Source organism: Lepus europaeus, chromosome 22 (assembly GCF_033115175.1).
Source record: "Lepus europaeus isolate LE1 chromosome 22, mLepTim1.pri, whole genome shotgun sequence".
In the NCBI taxonomy this organism is placed as follows: Eukaryota; Metazoa; Chordata; class Mammalia; order Lagomorpha; family Leporidae; genus Lepus; species Lepus europaeus.
Genome location: NC_084848.1, coordinates 8,133,351 through 8,153,474, shown reverse-complemented (window position 1 = coordinate 8,153,474; position 20,124 = coordinate 8,133,351). Strand labels below are relative to the sequence as shown.

Sequence of the window (20,124 nt, the reverse complement as noted above, 5' to 3'; positions counted from 1 at the left end):
CTCCCCCAAAGCGGGGGTCACATCACTGGACAGACCCCAATAACCAGACCCCGGCAGGAGGGCCTTCTCCCCACCGCTCTACTCTGGGACGCCCAATTCCACACTAGTCACTCTCTCCCCCTCCTTCCCAAGCGGCCCCTGGGGGTCAAAGGTGGGCTGGGCTCGGAGGCAGGGGATGGGGGTGGGGGGCAGGACAGGTCGTGCCTGGGACCGGAGGGAGGTCGGAGGGAGGCGCCCAGGCGCCGAGGGGAGGGACCGGGACCCGCAGTCCCCCCCGGCCCTGGCTGCGTCACGGGACCCGCCGCCCTGAGACATCACAATCTAGGGGGGCCCGGACCCCGCGCCTCATCACCGTCCCTTGGCGACCCAACAATCCCACCCCCCGCAACACCCCGGAAAAAAAAAAAAAAGAGAAAGCGGCCCGCGCCCAGCCTCCCGCCCCGCCCCGCCCCTCGCCCCGGGGCCCCCGCCCCCGGCTGGGGGAGTGCGCGCGAGCCGGGCGCCCCGCACCCGCCGCCCCGCGCCCGCCCGCTGTCCGCCCGCGGCGGGGGCGGCCCCGACCGCGCCACCGCCCCGCCTCCGCGGCCCCGGCTCCGCGGCGCCCTCGCCGGTGCGCGCCGCCCGCCGCCCGTAGCCCGCCGGCCGCCCGCGCCCGCCGGCGCTCCGGCCTCGCGCGCTCCATGGCGGCGCAGGAATGGGACTGGTTCCAGCGCGAGGAGCTCATCGGGCACATCAGCGACATCCGAGTCCAGAACCTGCAAGGTAGGGCGGCCGGGCCCGCCGGGGAAGGGACGCCCGGCCGCGGGCGCGGGACCTGGCCGCCCCCACGGCGGGCTGCGGACGGCGCCGGGGGCCGGGGGCGGCCGGCAGGGCCACAGCCGCCGCGTGCCGACGGCCCCCTGCGCGCCGGCAGCCCCCCGTGGCGACTTGGGAGAAGTTTGTTCTCGGGCGCCCGGGGGCGGTAGCCCGGGTCAGCGAGGGCGGAGAGCGCGCGGCTCCCCGTGTGCGCGCCCGAGTTTGTGCTCGTGTGTCTGCGAGTTTGTGAGCGCGTGTGTGAGTCTGCGCACTGCCTGAGCCCCTTCCAGGGGAGGGGGCATTGCCTGGGGGCGGCGCCTGGGCCGGGGCGGGGGGCGAGCGGGGGACGCCAGGGGCGCGGATGGGCGGGAGCTGCCCCTGGCCTGTGAGCGCGCGACTCCCACGTGGGGAGAGGGGCAGGGAGGACCCCCGTCCTGCCCGGGCGCGGGACAGCGGGGCGGGAGCGGCTGCCGAGGGGTGGCCGTCTCGGAGACGGAGTGTGCCAGCCCCAGGAGTTCGCTCAGTGTGGAAACCGAGAAGACACGGAGTTCCCCGCAGGAGAGCAATCCCGCGTATTGGCCCCCAGCCCCAGCCCCCGAGGGCCAGCTGCTCTTCGCGGCAGTGTCTGCCCACTGCCCTTTCACGCGTGGGCTTCGTAGAAAAGTGGACCCATTTCCACTTCCGGCCTCTCCCCGCCCACGCCTCCCTGTGCAGGTGAAGTTCCTTTAGCTGCTTCCCTGCGGGCGTGGGTTTCTAGAGACTGCACCGTCCGTGGGGCGTGGCTGGGTGGGCGGTGTCAGCCCCGGGCCCCGCCCCCAGCAGGTGCAGAGACTGGGAGCCCCCGTGTCGGGGTGCCGGCTGGGGAGTGGCGGAGCAGTCAGATTTAAACCTTAGGATAGAGTGTTTCCTGGGAGCCCACGTGGACCTGCTCCGCCCCTAGGTTGGGCAAGGGCAGCGCAGGCAGAGGTGACCCGAGAAGGAGGGGGGCCCAGGGGGTGGGTCCTGGCAACAGCTTGCTCTGGGCTCCTCCCAGCTCTCCTATGTGATTGGTGATTGGTGTCCAAGGTGGAGATGGAGCTGGGATGCTGCCAAGGAGCCCTTTTGATGCTAAGCCAAATGCCCCGGGTCCTGTTGTCCAAGAAGAGCTGGCGTCCTCTTTGGGGGTGGACGGTAGTCTTGCCGAGAAGGCACCGGTTTGGGCTGTCAGGGCGTGTGCCTGTGTGTGCCCTGGGCAGTCACCGGGTGGTTAATATGTTAGCACATCCGAAGCAATGCCGGGTGCCCCAAGTTCCTCCCGCATTCCTCGGGGTCAGCTCCAAGGGCACAGAGGGCCTCTGGTGGAGCAGACTCAGCAGGTGGGCGTTTTAGTTACACCCAGATCAGTGGGGGAGGGTGGCACAGAATGGGGACACTTTGGGTAGGCGCTCACTAGGTGGGCTTTTTCCCCTCACTCCAGGGAACCGTCCTCACCTTTAGGCATAGGTAGGCTTTGTCATTAAAACAGGCACTTTTAAATTTGTTCGTGTGTGTGTGTGCACACACACATGTGTGATGTATATTAATCTTACATATAGGCTTAACGCATTTTTACATATGGGTACACCCGTGGAACCAGCACCAGATGAAAATACAGAGAAATTTAGGACCCTATGAGGTTGCCTCACTTTCCTTCTCCGTCAATGACGTCTGCCCGCCCCCCCCCCACCATCACCAAGGTAACTATTGTCAGCTTGGTTTACCAGGACTGGGTTTGCCGCTAGGACTTGGTGTTAAATGGAATCGCACTCTTGGAGCCGGGCCTCCTTGGTCAGCCCCTGCTCGTGCCTGTGTCGGGAGCTCCGTGCTGCTGAGTGTGACTCCTGCGTGTGGCCACTGGGCCATCTGTCCCTCCAGGCTGGGGCCCTTGGGTTGTCGGCAGGTGGGGGCTTCCGTGAGTGGACAGAGCTGTTCTTGTCCCCAGGGGATGTTAGCTCTGTGGAGCTGCCGAGCTGGGCCTTAGCTCAGCATTGTTGGGAGAGGCTGGGAGTGGACTTGGGGCCAGGAATCCGTTTTCTCTTGGTTTTTCCCTTGCTTTCCCTGCTTAACAGACACTTTTGCTCCTTGCTTCCGTGCTACTCAGGAAGTTCCGACCCAAGAGTCAAGTCCAGGAGGCACCCCACGCTGGGCTCAGGGCATCTGCCGGAACCAGCTGGTAGATGTCAGCCAGCCGGACGTGCCTGGCCACCAGCAGGGACCCAGTTCCTGTGAACCCAGTGTGGGTGGCAGGCAGGGAGACAGGAGGAGTCCAGGCCGGGCGCTGTGCTGGGAGCCTTGGGCTTGCTGCCAGCAGGTCTTGGTGATGCGAGCCCGGGTACAGTGGGATTTCAGCAGTCTAATCGTTGCGATCCGGGAGGATGCTGGCTCCGTGTGCGGGCCTGGGGTGAGGTCTGTTGGGAGGGGCAACCTGAGGTTAAGTCCTCCGGGTGTTGGGCCTCGGGGAAGGATGGGGCAGCCATAGTCTTTCTGTAGATCTGCATGTTTGGGTTGATGTCGCCTCTGCCCAGTTGTACTTCCGAGACTTCGCCTGTCGCCCTGGACCGTGGGATTCTGGAATCCACACAGCTGTGATGTGATGCGATGGTCTCCCGGGGGACGCTGGGGTGGGGATGCCCTGACCTGTCTTTGGAGGCCTTGGAGGTCAGTAGGCTAGCTGGGCAGGAGGCTCGCCTCTCCCAGGAGGCCTGCCACTCCATTTCTGGGGTCAGACCCCTGGCAGGTGTGCGCACACACGTGGGTCATGAAGATGTATGTGAACCAGGGGCTCCCTGGGTAGACCCTCTGGGCAGGGACCATGTGTGTCCCCTCCTGGGGTCCCTTGCAAGGGAACAGGGTTGACCTTTTTGGAGAAGAGAAAATGGAACAAGATGGAGACCACTGCAGCGTGGTATCCCCTCTCCTTTGGAGCCGTGTGGAGCGGAAGTGAGGCCAGAGGTGGCTGGTTAACATGGCCGTGCCTTCCTTCTCCGTGGACTGTGGGCGGTGAGGGCCCCAGTGTGCTAATGACAAGGCTACTCTGAACACGCCCCTCCCTCTTGGCCTCAGGGTGCGGCTGAGTTTTCCACCAGCACCGGGGTCACTTAGTGTTGGGTGCAAGGGCTGTGGGGCCAGCATGCAGGAGGCGGATGCTCCCGTTCACGTCGGAAGCCCCCACCGCCCCCGGGCCCTGCAGCTCCTCTCTGGTCAGTTGCGCAAGCGTGTCTGGCAGGGCTGGCTCTGGCTTCTGCCCTAGGGAGCGTGAGCCTGTCGCAGGCAGCTCAGGAGCCGCAGGTCGGGCTCGGGTTTTCTGATCTTGGTGGTGCAGAGGGGTGTCCCCTTTCGGGCTGACTCCTGTCATCCTGGTGCTTTGGGGGCTCGATGCTGTCATTCCTCACCCCGTTGCTCCAGCGTGGCTCAGCGTGGATGTGGCACCAGGTTCAAAGTGAAGCCAGCAAGGGAGCATCAGGCTGTTCCTGATACTGGGGCAGGGGCAAAGGCAGGGGCTGGTCCTTCACTGCCCCAGGGCCCTAGGTGGCTTTCTCAACCTCAGTCGCGATTTGCCCAAGGTCACGTGACCCATCAGTGGCTCTGGGATGGGAACCCAGGTGAGAGCAGCCCAGGTCCTGTCGCACCTGCTCAGTCGCATGCCCTGGCTTCTAAGCTGGGAGTGCCCATGGCCTCTCAGAGGAGGGGCCTTGCACCTGCACCTTGAAGGCTGGACAGACACTCAGCCGTGTCGCTTCTCCCCTGTGCTGTGTGGCGCGGCCTGGAGTCACAGGGCGGCCTGAGATGGGCTCCTGTTCCTGTCAACCCTTGGCCCCCTGGTCCCCATTGCCCTGTCTCGTCCCACGGGCTCAGACCCATCCCCAGGCCCTGCCCTGCTTGCTCGGACTCTGCAGTGGCTTCTTCCCAACTCTGGCGCTTGCTGCACTCCCGTAGTCCAGCCGGCCACCCACATGCACCCCTGTGGCCGGCAGCACAGTGTCCACGCCTGGGCACTGGGGAGGGCAGGATTGGCCACCTGGGCAGCCTCATCTGTCCTAGGACTCACAGTGTTATGGCCCCACAGGTGCACGGCGAGAAACAGGTCGGTGGCCCTGGGTGAAGCTGAGGCCGCTGGGTCTGGCTTGGGGTGCCACGCTGGCCTTCCCTCCCACACCTCCCAGCTGGCTGGGGCCTCCGATCCCTCCCGGCTCCTTATCTCCCCAGCTCTCTTCCTTATCTTCCTCTGTCTCCATGCAGAGTGCTGGGATGGGCGTGCCCCTGTGGCCACTGTCATGGGGGCAGGACAGGTGAGACAGGATATGGCAGGGCCCCACATGAGGCTCCTTGCCCTCCAGGACTGACTGCCAGCCAGGCACGGCTGTGGGCCTGGGGCTGAGCTGTGGGTCCTCGTGGGTGAATCCTTACGCGGATTGGGTTTTTCTGGCTCTGGCTGGGGTCCGGCTTTGCGTTAACTCTGGATTGCAGGCCAGAGAGTCCCGGTGCCCGCACCCTCCCTAGCTGCAGAGGTTACCATGCGGGGCCTTGTGCTCATGGTTAAGCCCAGGAGGCCAAGGCCTGAGCCCGGATCCGGGGGTCGGTGCCGACTGGCTGTGGGGTCTGGCGGAATCCCTCTCCCTGGCTGTCTCTCAGTTTCCCCTCTTGCGTAGTGAGAGGGTTGGATTATCCACAGCTCAGATCCAGCCCCTGGGAAGGTGGTATAAGAGGTGGTGGGCCTGGCCCGGCTTCATGCTGCCTGCACCATGTGGCTGGGTGGCCAGTGTGGGGCTGTCGCTGGCCACTTTCCTGCATTCTGTCCACTGTCAAGCGTGGGGAAAGCCTGCAGTTCTCAGCTTTGCCATCAGAGCCCACATTCTGGCTTCGCCCTTGGTTGTCGAGCGAGGTGGGACAGACAGTGCCCAGGGCGGTTTAGTGGCCAGCACCAGTGTCTGGGCACATGGGGGTTCCCGATCCCTCCCAGGCTCGGGAGTGCCCAGGGGCCGGTCAGATGGAAACCATCTTGGAGCCAGAAGCCCTCCACCCAGCCGTGCGGCAGCCGTGGTAGGAGGTCTCACACACCCCCCACCCCCCCAAACCCCCCCGCTGCCTGCTGGCCATGGAGTCTGCTGGGGGCGTGGAGCACCCACGGCCAGGAGCCCAGATTCCCTGAGCGGCCCTGGCCCGTGGGGCACACTGGTGTTTAATTTTTGACTGGAACGGCTGAGCCTCTGGGCAAAGTCCTCCTGCCCAACCAGCAGCCTGCTCTGCATCTGAGCAGAAGAGAGAAAAATAAAGTAATTGTCTTTTTAGTGGCTGAACCATTTAAAGTGAACTCCCTGTTCCCATAGAAACCTTTTTTCTGTGCCTCTCTCTCCTTTTTTTTTTTAACAGTGGTAGATTGTGTCAGTCACAGAAGGAATCAGAGGCAGCATCAGAAATCCCAAGTGTGCCCATGACGATCGACACGTTTTCCTCCTTGCTGCCATGTCTTCTTTTCTTGTGTCCTTTTTTTTTTTTCTGTCAGAGTGGAGATTCACAAACCATGGTGCACGGGCCAGATCCGGCCCCCTGCTTATGTTTGCAAATAAAGTTTTATTGGAACACAGCTGCACCTGTTGGTTCTGCATGTGGCACCCTGGACGACTTCCTGGAGGAGGACAGGGTTTGTAAACTTAGGGCTCGTAACCTGTAGCGGATGCTCATGGCGACACAGCAGTAGGGAATCCCTGTTGTGTGTGTGACCAAGGGCCGACAGCGTGCCTGGGCACCTTGTGTGTCTGCATTGGCAGTGGGCCCGCTCACGGGAAGCTGGTCAAGTAACAGGCTCTCTGTTCAGGTCCCCCTGAAATGCTGGGAGCTGGGGATGAGGGGTGAAAAGGACACCCCAGGAGGTTGCACTACAACAGAGGATGCTGAAGGGGGTAGAGCAGGAGTCCGGGGGTGAGGGGGGAAGGGGTGAGAGCACCAGAGTGGCCCAGGATAAATCTGTAATCAGACAGGGAGAGGCGGGCACTTAGTACAGTGGTCAGCATGCTGCTCAGGACGCCCGCCTCCTACAGCAGTGCCCGAGGCGCAGTCCTGGCTCGCACACCCTGGGAGGCAGCAGGTGATGGCTCAAGGTGAGAGTAAGGTCCCTACCCGACACGTGGGAGATCCAGACTGAGTGCTGGGCTCCTGGCTTCAGCCTGGCCCAGCCTCGGCCGTTGCAAACATTTGGGAAGTGAACCGGCGGCTGGAAGGTTTCTCTGTGTGTGTCTCCATTTCTCCACATTTCAAATAAAATGAAAATAAGGCAAAATTAGAAGAGAAAGGCGGGATATGTGAGCTGTGGGGTCAGGGAGCAGGCGATGGCAGGTGGGTGTGTCCCTGGGAGACCCAGGGAGCTCCCGGGAGGATGAAGCCAGGGTTGGGGGTGCGTGAGGGGGCCCCAGGGAGCACATGCAGCCGACCCTCCCTGCTTGTTTTTTCTTGCTTGGGCACTGAAATCGGCCACTTGGAAATCATAGTCCGGGACCCCCTGGGTGAGGAAACCCACCCCAGGAAAACGTGGGGAGTTAGCAGGACCCCTGGAGTCCTCTGGGGTCGACCAGCAGGACCGTCAGCTCCCGCAGAGCCGGGGTCAAATGGAAGGTCCCTTAGGGCTTCGATGACGGATGATGTCACCCCGCTCCTGCTCCCCTCTCCCAGGGCGTCCTCTGAGCAGCGGGAGCCTTTGTATTTATATCCAGCTCCTCTTTTAAACTATTTAAATCCTCTAGCATGGTCATGGCTTGTACTTCAGAGCTGAGAACTGGGGCTCGGAGCTGACCTGCCCATTTGGTGGCAAAGGAACTTGAACCCCTAGGTGGCCCCTCCTGTCCTGGCCCTGTGTCCATCAGCCCTGGCCCTGACGTAGCTCAACTCGGCCTTTCCACGCTCACCTGCTGTGGCGTGTTCCTTCGTTCTTGCCCTGCCTCCAGCGCTTCCCCGGCAGCCCCACGTCCGTCTCCCTGTCTCTGGAAGAAGCCCCCTGCCCCACCTTGCTGCCCTTCCTGGAACAGCTGGGCCCCAGGGGCACCCCCGCAGGCCACATCCTTTCTCATCCCTGCACCTGTGCCTACGTGGTCCCTCCCGCAGAGCCCCTTCCTGGGTGGAATTCACAGTGTCTGCCCTTGGACACCCTGGGGCTTCGCTGCTGCTCTCCAGCACACCTGGGGGTGCACCTGAGCCAGGTGTGTGCGTCTTTGCCCTGCCCATCCCTGACAAGGGGGGGGAGACAGCAGGCTGCATAATCTCCTCTCCCCCCGCCCCACCCCCGGCAAGGATGTCCACACCCCAATCCCCAAAACCTTGGTCAGGAGGGGCGGGGCCGACGCGGCTGCGTCACCCACGTGTGCCCAGGTGCTCAGGAGCTCCCTTGTGGAAGGGAAGCAGGTGGGCCACAGCGAGAAGGCGCGGGTGGCAGAGGCAGAGGGCAGAGGGATGCCGTAGCGCGAGGGGCCACGGTCCCAGCCAGGGGTGCCAGCAGCCTTTGGGAGCTGCAAAAGGGAGGCCGTGGATTCTCCCGCGGGACTCCAGAAGGAACGCAGCCCTTCCCATAACCCTGATTTTAGCCCGTGAGATCCACTGGAGACCTCTGACCGCAGATCTGTGAGATAGTACACACGTGTGGGGCTGAGCCCGCCACGGCGGCAGGAGGAGCCCCACGCAGGCGTGACCAACAATGGCTGCCCCAGAAGAGACACAGCACGGAGATGTTTGCATCCTGACGTTTTGTTTGTTTGTTTTGCTTTGTTTTTATTTATTTGAGAGGTAGAGCTATAGATAGAGAGGGAGAGGTTTTCTACCTGCTGGTTCACTCCCCAAATGGCCACAACGGCCGGAGCCAGACCCATCTGAGGCCAGGAGCCAGGAGCTTCCTCTGGGTCTCTCAGGCAGCTGCAGGGGTCCAAGCACCTGGGCCATCTTCCAGTGCTTTCCCAGGCCACAGCAGAGAGCTGGATAGGAAGAGGAGCCGGAACACGAACTGGCGCCCGTATGGGATGTGGTGCTGCAGGCGGAGGCTTCCCCTACCACGCCACAGTGCTGGCTTCCCAGTCCGTGAGTTTGGCGGAGGCCTGGGGTGGTGACAGGACCTGAGCTGAGTGTGGGGCAGGGTTCTGGTCACAAGGGGCAGACGATGGGCAGCAGAGACTGCCGGCAGTCCAGAGGCCACGCGCCCAGTCAGCGTGCGGTGGCCCGGGCACAGAGAAGGTGATGTCATGGCATCCTCCAGGTTCGTACCTGGCTCTGGCCACAGTGACGTCTCTGCTCCACCCCTCGGCGTGCCCTTGTTTCTTTTTAAATTTTTTTAAAAATTGTATTTATTTGAGAGGCAGAGAGAGAGAGAGAGAGAGAGAGAGAGAGAAAGAGATGCACGGTCCCATTCGCTGGTTCTGCTCCCCAAATGCCCGTAACAGTCATGGCTGGGCCAGGGCTGCAGCTGGGAGCTGGGAGCCCAATCCGGGTCTCCTACATGGGTGGTAAGGACCCAGCTACTTGGGCCATCACCACTGGTTCCCAGAGTTTGCATTTGCAGGAGGCTGGAGTCAGGAGCTGGAGCTGGGGAAGGGGACCCAGGTGTTCCAAGTGGGAGTGTCTAACCACTAGGCTAAACACCCACCCCGTCCTGTTCTCTTGGAGCTGAGACGGGTGAAGTGAGGACGTGCTGCTAGCCCGGCCCCAGCCCCCACTGGCTTGGTGGGCGGTCTTGTACTCGATGTGGAATATCGAAGTCTGCTTAGGGAACGAGAGAACATCCTGGCGCCAGCGGCCATGCACGCTTGCCGACTCGGCTTGCATTCCATCAGATGCTGGAAGCCCACAGCGAGCAGACAAGCGCCGGTCCCCAGAGGGCGTGTGCGGTGTGAGTGACGTCACGGCGCAGTCCTGGCCTCGCGTCCCCCTGCTCCTGACCTTCTGCCGTCTTAGTGGAGCACACGGTCAGCTCTGGGTCTGTCGTCGCCAGTAGCCCGGGTTCCCAGTGACTGCTGGTCCCCGGCCTTGTGCTGGCCTCTCTGTCCTTTACCCCAAGGCCTGAGGGAGGCCGTCCATCTCTGGGCACCCGTCAGCCCTGGGGACTTCTGGATTATCCCATGATGATTTCTGCCTTTGGATTTCTCTGACCTTGTAGAGCTGCTCGATCGCGTGTTCGTCGTCCTGGCCTAATCCTCCAATTTCCTTATCTCTTCTAGCTTCTGTCCCTTTTGGGTTCGGCTCTGCTGTCTGGGAGATGTCATTGATTTTCTATTCCGTGTTTCAATGTATTGCATTTTTAATTTGCAAGTCCTCTTTCGTCCTCCCTGGCGAAGCCCACTCTTGTTCGCGACTGCGCAGGGCCAGCGGCGGTGGGCGGCGAGGGCTGGGCTGGGGTCTGCAGAGGCGGCTTGGGAGTGGAGCCGCATCTCCGGGTTGGAATCCCTGCTCTGCCACTCACTCGTGTGCTGGCTTGGAGCGCACTGCTCACCCTCTCCGCTCTTCAGACGCCTTCCTGGTAGAAGGGGAAGAAGAAGGCGGTATCGGCCAGGACCGCGTGAGCGGCTGGAGGGAGAGGACCTGGCGCCGTGGCCGGTGCGCTCGGCATGGTGGGGGCCTTCTCCCCACTCCGCAGAGCTGCGGCCCTGCCTGGGAGCTTTGTGATGGAGACTTCTTTCCTTGGCTAGATCAAGTCCTCGCGTGTCTTCTCACATCTAAGTGTGTGCTAGCTCTGAGCACGGGTGGCGGGGCTGCCTGACCCTAGAGCTTCTCCCGCAGGTGCCCTGCTGGCTGCTCCCTCGGGAACCCCTATGCCAGTACCCGGAGGTCTTTCCTCCATGGCAGAGTCTAAACAGTGCCCATTGGAGGCTCGAGAGCAGGCGGCTGGAGTCCATGCCATGGCACAGCGGGTTCAGCTGCCACTTGCGACGCCATCATGGTGTATCAGAGCACTGTGCACCCGGGAAGGCAGCAGAAGATGGCCCTCTTGCTCGAGCCCCTGCCATCCACACAGGGGGCCAGGACGGAGTTCCCGGCTCCTGCCTTCTACCTGGCCCAGACCCGGCTGTCGTGGATGGAGGACCAGCTTCCTCTTTCTCTGTCACGCTGCTTTTCAGATAAGTGAGTCTTAGAGAGAGGCCAGGCTGCGGGGGGTGGAGAGTGGGGGCCTGGGAGCTGCGAGAAGGAAGAGAGCTTGGGGTGTGTTTGGGGGGGTCCTCTGTATCCAGCACACAGAAACCCACTTAGTCTTCACGGCAGTGGGCGCCTGCTGTTTTGCCCTCTTTAGAGAACAGACCCTGACTCTAGATGTACAATGTAATACTTTATCCCTTTTAGTATTTGTTGTTGTTGTTGTTGTTCTAGTACTAGTGGTTGAACTCTGTAATTAACACACAATTATTCTTAAGTGTTTAAATTTTAACTGAAAAGTGATCCCTGTTAAATTTAAGAGTGGAAAAAGAGAGGGAGGAGATGTACAATTTGGGACATGCACAATCAGACTTGCCCCAAATGATGGAGTTAGAAATGTGCCAGGGGATTCCAATACAATCCCATCAAGGTGGCATGTACAAATGCCATCTAAATAGTCCAAGTGATCAATTTCAGTTCACGTTCGATGGCTCTGATAGGTCTAAGAATCAAAGGGATCACACAAACAAGACAAGTGTCTGCTAATACTAACTGATAGAATCAAAAAGGGAGAGAAAGATCCAACATGGGAAGCGGGATACACAGCAGACTCATAGAATGGCAGATGTCCTAAACAACACTCTGGCCTCAGAATCAGCCCTTAAGGCATTCGGATCTGGCTGAAGAGCCCATGAGAGTATTGTAGGCATGGAAAGCCAAGATACCATGGAAAAGAAAAAAAAAGAAGACCTAAATGAAAGATCTCTGTGAGTGAGATCCCAGTGGAAAGAACGGGGCCATCAAAGAAGGAGGTACCTTTCTCTGAAGGGAGGAGAGAACTTCCACTTTGACTATGACCCTATCGGAATAAGATCAAAGTCAGTGAACTCTAAAAGCTTCCATAGCCCTGGCAACTCATGACTAGAGCCTAGGGAGATTACTGACGCCATGAACAGGAGTGTCAAATTGTTAAGTCAGCAACAGAAGTCACTGTGTACTTACATCCCATGTGGGATCTGTCCTTAATGTGTTGTCTAATGTGCAGTGATGCTATAACTAGTACTGAAACAGTATTTTTACACTTTGTGTTTCTGCATGGGTACAAACCGATGAGATCTTTACTAATTATATACTGAACCGATCTTCTGTATATAAAGATAATTGGAAATGAAAAAAAAAAAAACCTGGTGTTAAATTGGAAATGGCATAGAAAATTAATTAATTTTTAAAAAAAATCATGTAGGATCTCTGTCTTTAATGTGCTGTACACTCTTATTTAATGCTATAACTAGTACTCCAACAGTATTTTTTTTCACTTTGTGTTGCTATATGAGGGCAAACTGTTGAAATCGTTACCTAATATATACTAAACTGATCTTCTGTATATAAAGAGAATTGAAAATGAATCATGATGTGATTGGAAGGGGAGAGGGAGCGGGAAAGGGGAGGGTTGTGGGTGGGAGGGAAGTTTTGGGAGGGGGAAGCCATTGTAACCCATAAGCTATACTTTGGAAATTTATATTCATTAAATAAAAGTTTAATTAAAAAAAAAAAAAAGAGAACAGACCCTTGGCGGGGGGCCTGCTGGTGGTGGGGAGGGGGGAGGCACTGGGCGGGGTGAGGGTCCTTCTGCATCCCTGCCCAGCGCCGTCTGAGACACCTGTCCCCTCTCATCCCAGACCCCGGCGCTGCTGGGCTCCAAGCTGGCCCGGCGTCCGTCTGTCCTCTCTGCCTCTCCGGGCGCAGGGTTCTCGAGTTTGTTAAGGAAACGGCAGTTTCCCCTGCTGTGCCCTTTCCACCCTCCCTCTCTCCAGAATGTTCTCGCCATCACCGCTGGTTTTCTAAATGCCCGAGTCTCCTTCCTCTGGGGTTCAGTGGGGCTGGCAGGGGGTGGCAGTGGGGAGCCCATGCTGCGGGTCTCTCCCTCCTTTTCCCTGCTTCTGGGCGCAGCCAGGTAGGAAGCCAGCCCGCAGGCGCCCCCGTCACCTGACTTTGGAGATGTAGCGATGGCTGGGTGGGCAGGCGTGTGGCTCCCACCCGATGCCCATTTTCCCAGCCACATGATTTGTTTCACCTGCAGCTGGACCCCTGGTCCTGGGGTGAGGGGCCTGGGCAGGGTGCAGCTGCAGGGGCCGAGGGACTTCCTCCTGTGAGCTCTCCTCTGAGGTGCTCCCTGGGGCTCTGGCCTCTCACCCCTGGGCTGAGCGCCTCTGAGCGTGGCAGGGGGTTCGTGTGCCGCCCGGCGCTGACCATCGCGCACTGCTGCTGCTGTAGCCGTGGCCTCTGCTCGCCTGGGTGGGTCAGCACCGGGGGGAGGGGTGGCTCTGTCCTACCCCGTCTGCTCTGGGAGTCCTGCCGGCTGTGAGGAAACCTTTCCCTAGCCCGAAGCCATAGGCCGATGGCGGGAGCCTCAGCTGGTGCCTGGCTTTTTAAAAAGTTACGCTGTTCTTCCCTGGAGATGAATGGCTCTCCCTGCTGCCCGCGTCTGGATCTCCTGGGGTTGGAGAGCTCGGCCAATGCAGAGAGAGGGGCACTGCAGAGACCTCTGGGTAAAGGACAGATCATGGCCCGTGCCCACAGCGCCTCCGAACCTGTGCCTTTGAATTCCGCAGCCCTTGGGCTGAACGTGGTTGGTCAGAATGGACAGCTGCCTCGGGTAGGGTGGGGGAGGGGGCGTCTGAAGCCAGGCCTGGACCTGGATTTTGGCTGCAGGACTTGAGCCAGATGATGCGTCCTTCCTGGTGCCGGTCGCAGCCGCCTGGAGCGAGGTCCAGGTAGCTGCGATGGCTTCCTAGGGCCGTTGGGAGGGCTCTGTGAGGCTGTGAGCACTGACCAGGGCTCTGTGAGGTTGCCGGCGTTTCTCTCCTCACTGTGGAGTCAAAGAGGAGCTTTCTGGTACCGTGGTCGGGGCGGGGGCAGCTGAAGCGGGCAATGCATCGGCGGCATGGTCAGCATTGGGGCGGGGCCGCGTCCCAACAGACCTGGAGTCTGTAGCGGGCATCGGGCCGTGCTGCCCACGTGGCAGCAGCTGACGCTCAGGGAGGGAGCTCTCTGGCCTGAGGTGGGAGGGGTGCTCGGGGCTGAGGACCCAGGAAGGTGTATGTGTCAGGAGGCGGGACTCAGGGAGATGGAGATTGGCAGGTGGGCGGGGCAAGAAGAATCTGGAATGTTAGGAAGGGGGCTGGGGAAGGGGGTTGGAGGTCTTCTTTAATAATGATGTCACCTTTGTCCTGTCACCACCCCCCGGGGACACGGCCTCAGCAGGGTGTTCGGTGCTTGAGTGTTGGCCTTGGCACTGGTTCCTGCAGCGGGAGGTCTTATGTGAATGGGATGTCCCATGTGTGGCAGGAGGTTTAACAGCCTCTGTTGAGTCCACGGCATGCCAATCATGTGTCAATCTAAACATGCCCCTTTCTACCAGGGGCCGGTCCAGCCCATTTGAGAGCTGGTGGGTGGTACACACCCAGATGAAAGGGGAGGAGCTGACTCCACTCCAGTCCACGGCAACAGTTGTACAACTGCGTGTGCCCCTCACTCAAAAGAGTCTTTGACACGGAGCCCCGGCCTGGAGGCTCATGGACAATCTTGGTTGATGTAATAGCTGTTCTGTGAATTGTGGCCATTGTAACCGTGGGTGCTCCAGTTGTGGGAGGAGGCCAACCGTGACGCAAGAACGCGTGACCCTGGGGGACGGCTCCGTGGAAAATGACCTCATGTGTCCAGGTGCAGGCGCCACAGTCCTCCTGCTTCCAAGTCCCGCCAAGCCCAGCTCCTCTGGCGCTGGAGCGCTCTGCAGCCCCAACTTCCTGCACACACCTGTTGCGTGCTTGGTCCTGGCCCCGGCATGGAGATGGGAGGGAAGCAGACCGTGTGTCCGCGCCACGGCGGGGAGTCAGGGGCCCCGTCCCTGGAGACTGTGCAGGCAGACTACTGTGGGGTGTCTGACCAGGCCATGGGAGGTGGGGCAGAGAAGTGGGCGTGGTCAGCTGCAGGGAGAGGAAGGAAGGGGCTGGCTGGACGGCGGAGGCAGGGGAGTTTTCTCTGCAGAGTGAGGCCGAGGGGGGCTGGGGCCAGGCCCTGGACCCGTGTCCGTGGACTTGAGCTGTCGGAGCTCGCGGTAGTGGTTGGGTCATCTCCGGAGCACGGATCCGCAGCGCCCTGAGCCCGGCCCGGCTTCAGAGCTGCAGGCAGAGGGGCTGGGCTTCCCCCTCTCAGAGAAGCCAGAGACAAGGGCTCCTGCCCGCGTTCAGAGGGACCCAGAGGCCTGCGGTTCGCACTCTGGAGACGGCTCCCAGCCATGCTGCTCTGGGCTGGCTCTGAGGCCGGCCCGTGCAGTGGGGCTCTCCTGTGCTTTACTCCTCTGCGTGTTCTGGGGTGCAGCGGGGCGTCGTGGTTCTGCTGCCTGGCGGTTGTGTCCTCTCCCGCCCCCCTGCTCCTCTCTCCTGTGTCCTTGTCCCATCCCGGTCCAGGCAGGTCGGCCCCCGATGGGAGGGCTGCTCCTTCAAGCATCATTTTTCTGGGTTGGGGCTGAATACAACGAGGTTGAACGCGGTGAGGACGCTGGCGCCTGTGGCCATGCATTTACCTCCTGCCACCATCGCTTATCCAGCACCTGCCGCGTGCCGAGATCCCTGCGGAGTGTTTTCTCTTGAATCCTCACGACTGTGCGAGTGGGGGAACTGCTTGCATTTCTCAGATGGAGAATTGAGGCTCAGAGAGGTTAAGTGCAAGGTGCACAGTCACACAGCTCGTTAGGGACAGGCTCAGGTTGCCCGCGATCGCTGTCACTCAGAAGCCTGGGCTCTTTGCACGAACACATGCTGGTCTTTCCACTGGCACTGAGTGTGTGTGACGGGCACGTGGCCCTGGCCCTCTGCGGTCACCCCTGCTGACCCCAGTTTTTTCGGTGTGGACCCAGGGGATGGATGGATCTCTCTCTCTCTCTCTCTCTCTCTCTCTCTCTAATAAAGTCTATTTATTTGAAAGACAGAGTTACAGAGAGAGAGGGACACACACACACACACACACAAAGCGAGCTCCTGTCTTCTGGTCCAGTCCCCAGATGGCCACAGTGGCTGGGTCCGGGCCAGGCTGAAGCCAGGGCCCTGGAACTCCATCCGGGTCTCCCACGTGGGTGTCAGGGGCCTGCTGCCTCACTGTGCTTGCTGGGGGCCACAGCCAGCCTCATTAACAGCGTGTGGGCAGTGGTCTAACCCACGTGGACTTCCCCACGGGGTTAATCCATGAAAGTTATGTTTCTGTCTTCCTATGGTTCTAAAAGTCGCGTGAGTGCATTGTGGGGTCAGCACCCTTACTTTGGGGTTGTCCCCGCTGGTCTCTTTTCTCAGAGCACCTGCTTTGCACACTTGGGTTCCCACTGGCCGGAGTCCTTGCTGGCCGTGGCCTGTCCTGTGCCTTCCACTGTGGGCTGGCCCTTCTCGCGCCCTGTGCCCTTAGCTCTGGCTCAGCGCGTGTCACTTTTTCACACGGCTGTGGCCTGTCCACCTCCGTCACCAGGGGTGAGCCCTTTGCTGGCAGGGTCTGGTCTTAGCCGGCTCTGTGTGCCTGCCTGGCCCTGCGCTGCTCCAGCCTCCAGGCCCAGGTTTGGTTAACCCTCTGCCTGGTGGGAGGTGAGCGGCCACTTCCCCACTTCTGTATAGTGCGACTGTATCGAGATCTCGCTGCAGATCCACCTCTGTGGGTACCTCTCCAACACCTTCCTGGAGAGGGCCCTGGAAGCAGGCCAAACGATTTCTAGCTCCTGGTCCACCTTGGCGGTGAATTGCAACTTCAGCTGCCATTCCTCTCCTTTTGGGGGTGGTGCCTGGGTTCCCTAAACCCCTTTCCTTTGATGCTTGTGTGGAAAATCCCGAGCCGTGGGCCAGTGCTAGCAGGGGTCGGGTGGGCAGCCCGGACGCAGAAGAAGAGCAGCAGTGACTTTGGCACCGCCCCCTCCCCCCCCATGGGCAGGTGACATCGTGGCTGCCTGAGCTTCAGGTGTGCCCAGGGTGGCAAATCAACAGTCCTGGCTTGGCCTCCTGCTGCCCGGGGGCCTTTGTGTGCACCTCGGGAAGCCGGTGCTGCGGTGGGGAGTATGGGGTCCCCCTCTCCCTGTTCCCCAGTGAGCCTGGTGTCCCCCACGGCTCATGATGGTCCCTGCGAGCCCAGGCCAGGGCTTCTGCCTGCTGCTTGGACCTCAGTGGCTCTCAGACTTGGGGCCAATGGCTGTCCGCTCAGAGCAGTTGGCTCCCGGGGATGTTTGGCAAAGACTGGGGACAAGTTGTGGCCGCCGCGACTGCAGGGTTGTGGGCAGAGGCCAGGGAGGCTGCTCAGTGCCGGCCTGTACAGGATGGCCCCCGCCTGAGGGTAACCCAGCCCGCGTGCCTGCGGTGTGGAGGGCGAGAAGCCAGTGTTGGGTGCTAGGGAGTCACCTGGTGGACGAGCGAGCCCCCCATTCCCCCCCGGTTCTGACTCCGCAGGCTCTGTGGGTCCTGCCCCCCAGCGTCCCCAGAGTGACCACACACAGAGGCTGCGCAGTGAGCCTCACCCGGCCCCTGGCTGCTGCTCCTCCCAGTGCTTTCAGGGCCGTCCTGGGAGACAGCTGCGTTGTAACACCCCCATTTGCCAGATGGAGAAACTGAGGCTCGGAGAACACGGCTCCCATTAAGTTCCTGGAGCCTCTTGTCCACACAGGGGCCTGAGGTCTCCTCTGGGGCCCTGCCCTTGGCCCAGCTGCAGCCTCCTGCTCCAGCAGCTGCCGGGAGATGACCTCAGCGTGTGCGTCTGCTTCGCCTCCCCTTTGTCCAGTTCCGCTGATCCAGTGTATGCAGAGGGAGGAGGGGGCGCGCCCCCGGGCTCCGGCCCCAGGCCTGGGGATGGATGAGGCACTGGGCCCGGAGGGTGTGGGAGGAGGCTGCCGGGCCTTCCGCCAGTCCGGACCGCTCGTCTCCTTTGCGGAAGTGTCTGGACAGGCCCTGGGGTCTTGGGGGCGGGGGCTGGGGTCCCTGTGTCCCCGTGGGCTGTGCTGGGGGCTGAGGCCTGCTGAGCCCACAGAGGGCAGAGGAGATGCGGGTGCGTGGGGCGGCCCAGCCCGGTGTTGGGGAGCAGCAGTCCCACAGCTGGGCCTTGAACCTGGGATCTTCCTAGGACTCTGTCACTTGGGAAGAGGGCTGGGGGCGGGGATGGTCTTACCCCCCGGGAATTGGGGAGGTCTCAGCCAGTGCTCGCGACAACTCCCGCAGCTGGGACTGTGCGCAGCGGGGGGGACTGTGCCTTGCAGCTCCCTGCGGGCTTGCCAGTCTGCCCCCACCCCCCCACCGTGGACAGGGCTCTGACAGAGCAGCCCCAAGGGAGGGACGCTGTTGCAGGCCCTGCCTCGTCCAGCGAGGGGAGCAGCGGTTCCGGGAGGGGGGAGCTTCCGGTGCGCAGTGTCAGAGACCGGGCACAGAGCAGGGCCCTGACCCCGCGGCCGTCCCAGCCACAGCGAGTGGGCGTGCCGTGTGCCACGTGATGTGTGACGGATGAGGCGGGCTGCCCTAACCCTGTGGCCGTCCCAGCCACAGCGCAGTGGCCACGTGACACGTGACGTATGACGTATGACATGTGACAGACGGACAAGGCGGGCTAGCTCTGGGCACCTGGAAGGAGGCGGGAGCCCCTGCTGGGTACGGAAGGGGAGGGGTGGTGAGTGCGAGCGCTGTCCGGAGGCCACGTCGCCTGCCCGCGCGGATGCGTTTCCCAGTGCGGTTCCTGTCCTGGTGCCTTGTTGACAGCAGCTGAAAACCGGACACCGCTCCGCTGCCCTCAGCTGGTGGACGTGGTAGCGGCGATGGGTGGGTGGGGTCTTGTCTTCGCGCAACAGAGAATGGCGTGAGACAGAGAGCAGTGGTCAGCGAGGTGGCGAGGTTTAATGGGGTCGGGCATCCGTCGGAACGATGGGACAGAATGCGAGAGAGCGCGAGCTCCCGGTCACTGAGTGGGGACAGCAAGGTTCCGTGGCTGAACGCAGGGCATGCACCTGGCAGCGGGCGGGCGGCTCGGCAGTCTGCACTCAGACGGGGCTTGTGAGGGGAAGGGGCCCGGTTCCTCCCACGGTTTCCCCTCCTCCTCCTCCTGCTCCAGGACAAAGGGTTGCTGCGTGTGAGTCAGGGTCTCTACTCCGTGCTGTCGGCCTGGGGCGGAGGGTCCCCCCGGCGCCTGCCGTGGAGGAAGGGAGCCGCTGCCCAGTGCTGTCAGGTGCTGAGCAGAGAGGATTCTCCTGGGGGCTTGCCCTGGGGGAGGGCTGAGGCCCCTGGAAAGTTACCAGGGTGAAGTTATTGGGGGCCTTGTAGTGTAAAATCCTAGGTGCGCTTCGGCAGATGCTGTGATCCGGAGCTCCTCCCCCATAGGCTGATGTCTAACTTCCTACCTGACAGACAGACAGACAGACAGATCTGGTGTGCACCTGCTGTGGGATGCTGCCCAGCAAGGGGCCGCGGGTACCCACGGTGCAGGTGCAACTCAAGGACTTCACAAGAAACTCTGTGGACTGCGGAGTCACAGAGGGGTGGGGGAGAGAGAGAGAGAAAGAGAGGGAAAGAGGGAGGAGAGAGGAGGGAGAGAGAGGGAGAGGGAGAGAGAGAGAGGGAGAGAGGTAGAGAGAGGGAGAGAGGGAAAGAGAGAGGGAGAGAGAGAGGGAGAGAGAGAGGGAGAGAGGGAGAGAGAAAGGGAGAGAGAGGGAGAGAGAGGGAGAGAGAGAGAGAGGGAGAGAGATGGAGAGAGAGGGAGAGAGATGGAGAGACTGAGAGGGGGAGAGAGAGAGAGAGGAAGAGAGAGGGAGAGGGAGAGAGAGGGAGAGGGAGGGAGAGAGGGAGAGAGAGAGGGAGAGAGAGAGGGAGAGGGAGGGAGAGAGAGCGCGCTGGTTCACTCCCTGAATGGTCACAACAGCTGGCGCTGGACCAGGCCCAAGCCAGGAGCCTGGAACTGCGTCTGGACCTCCCACGGGGGTGCAGGGCCCCCGGGCTCGTCTTCTGCTGCCTTCCCAGGTGTGTTAGCAGGGAGCTGGGTGGCAGCAGAGCCGGGACTGGAACCAGTGCTCACCTGAGAGGCCGGTGTGGCCGGTGGTGGCGTAACTGGTGAGGCCGCGTCTCCAGCCCCGGAAGTCTGACTTTACGGAGCAGGGACTCTTATCCCAGTCCCAGCGGAACCACCGTGCGCGAGGCGGCCTTTGTG

General features: G+C 61.2%; 1 protein-coding gene across 2 annotated transcripts in view; it reads left to right on the top strand.

The window, feature by feature from the left end:
• Window positions 1-621: 621 nt before the first annotated feature.
• Window positions 622-20,124, top strand: part of CLMN (calmin) — a 101,431-nt gene continuing 81,928 nt past the window's right edge. For both annotated transcript variants that reach the window (XM_062181097.1, XM_062181098.1), the window contains exon 1: window positions 622-762. In XM_062181097.1, the coding sequence (XP_062037081.1) occupies window positions 681-762 (82 nt within the window). In that variant the 5' untranslated portion in view covers window positions 622-680. The remainder of the gene's footprint in view (window positions 763-20,124) is intronic.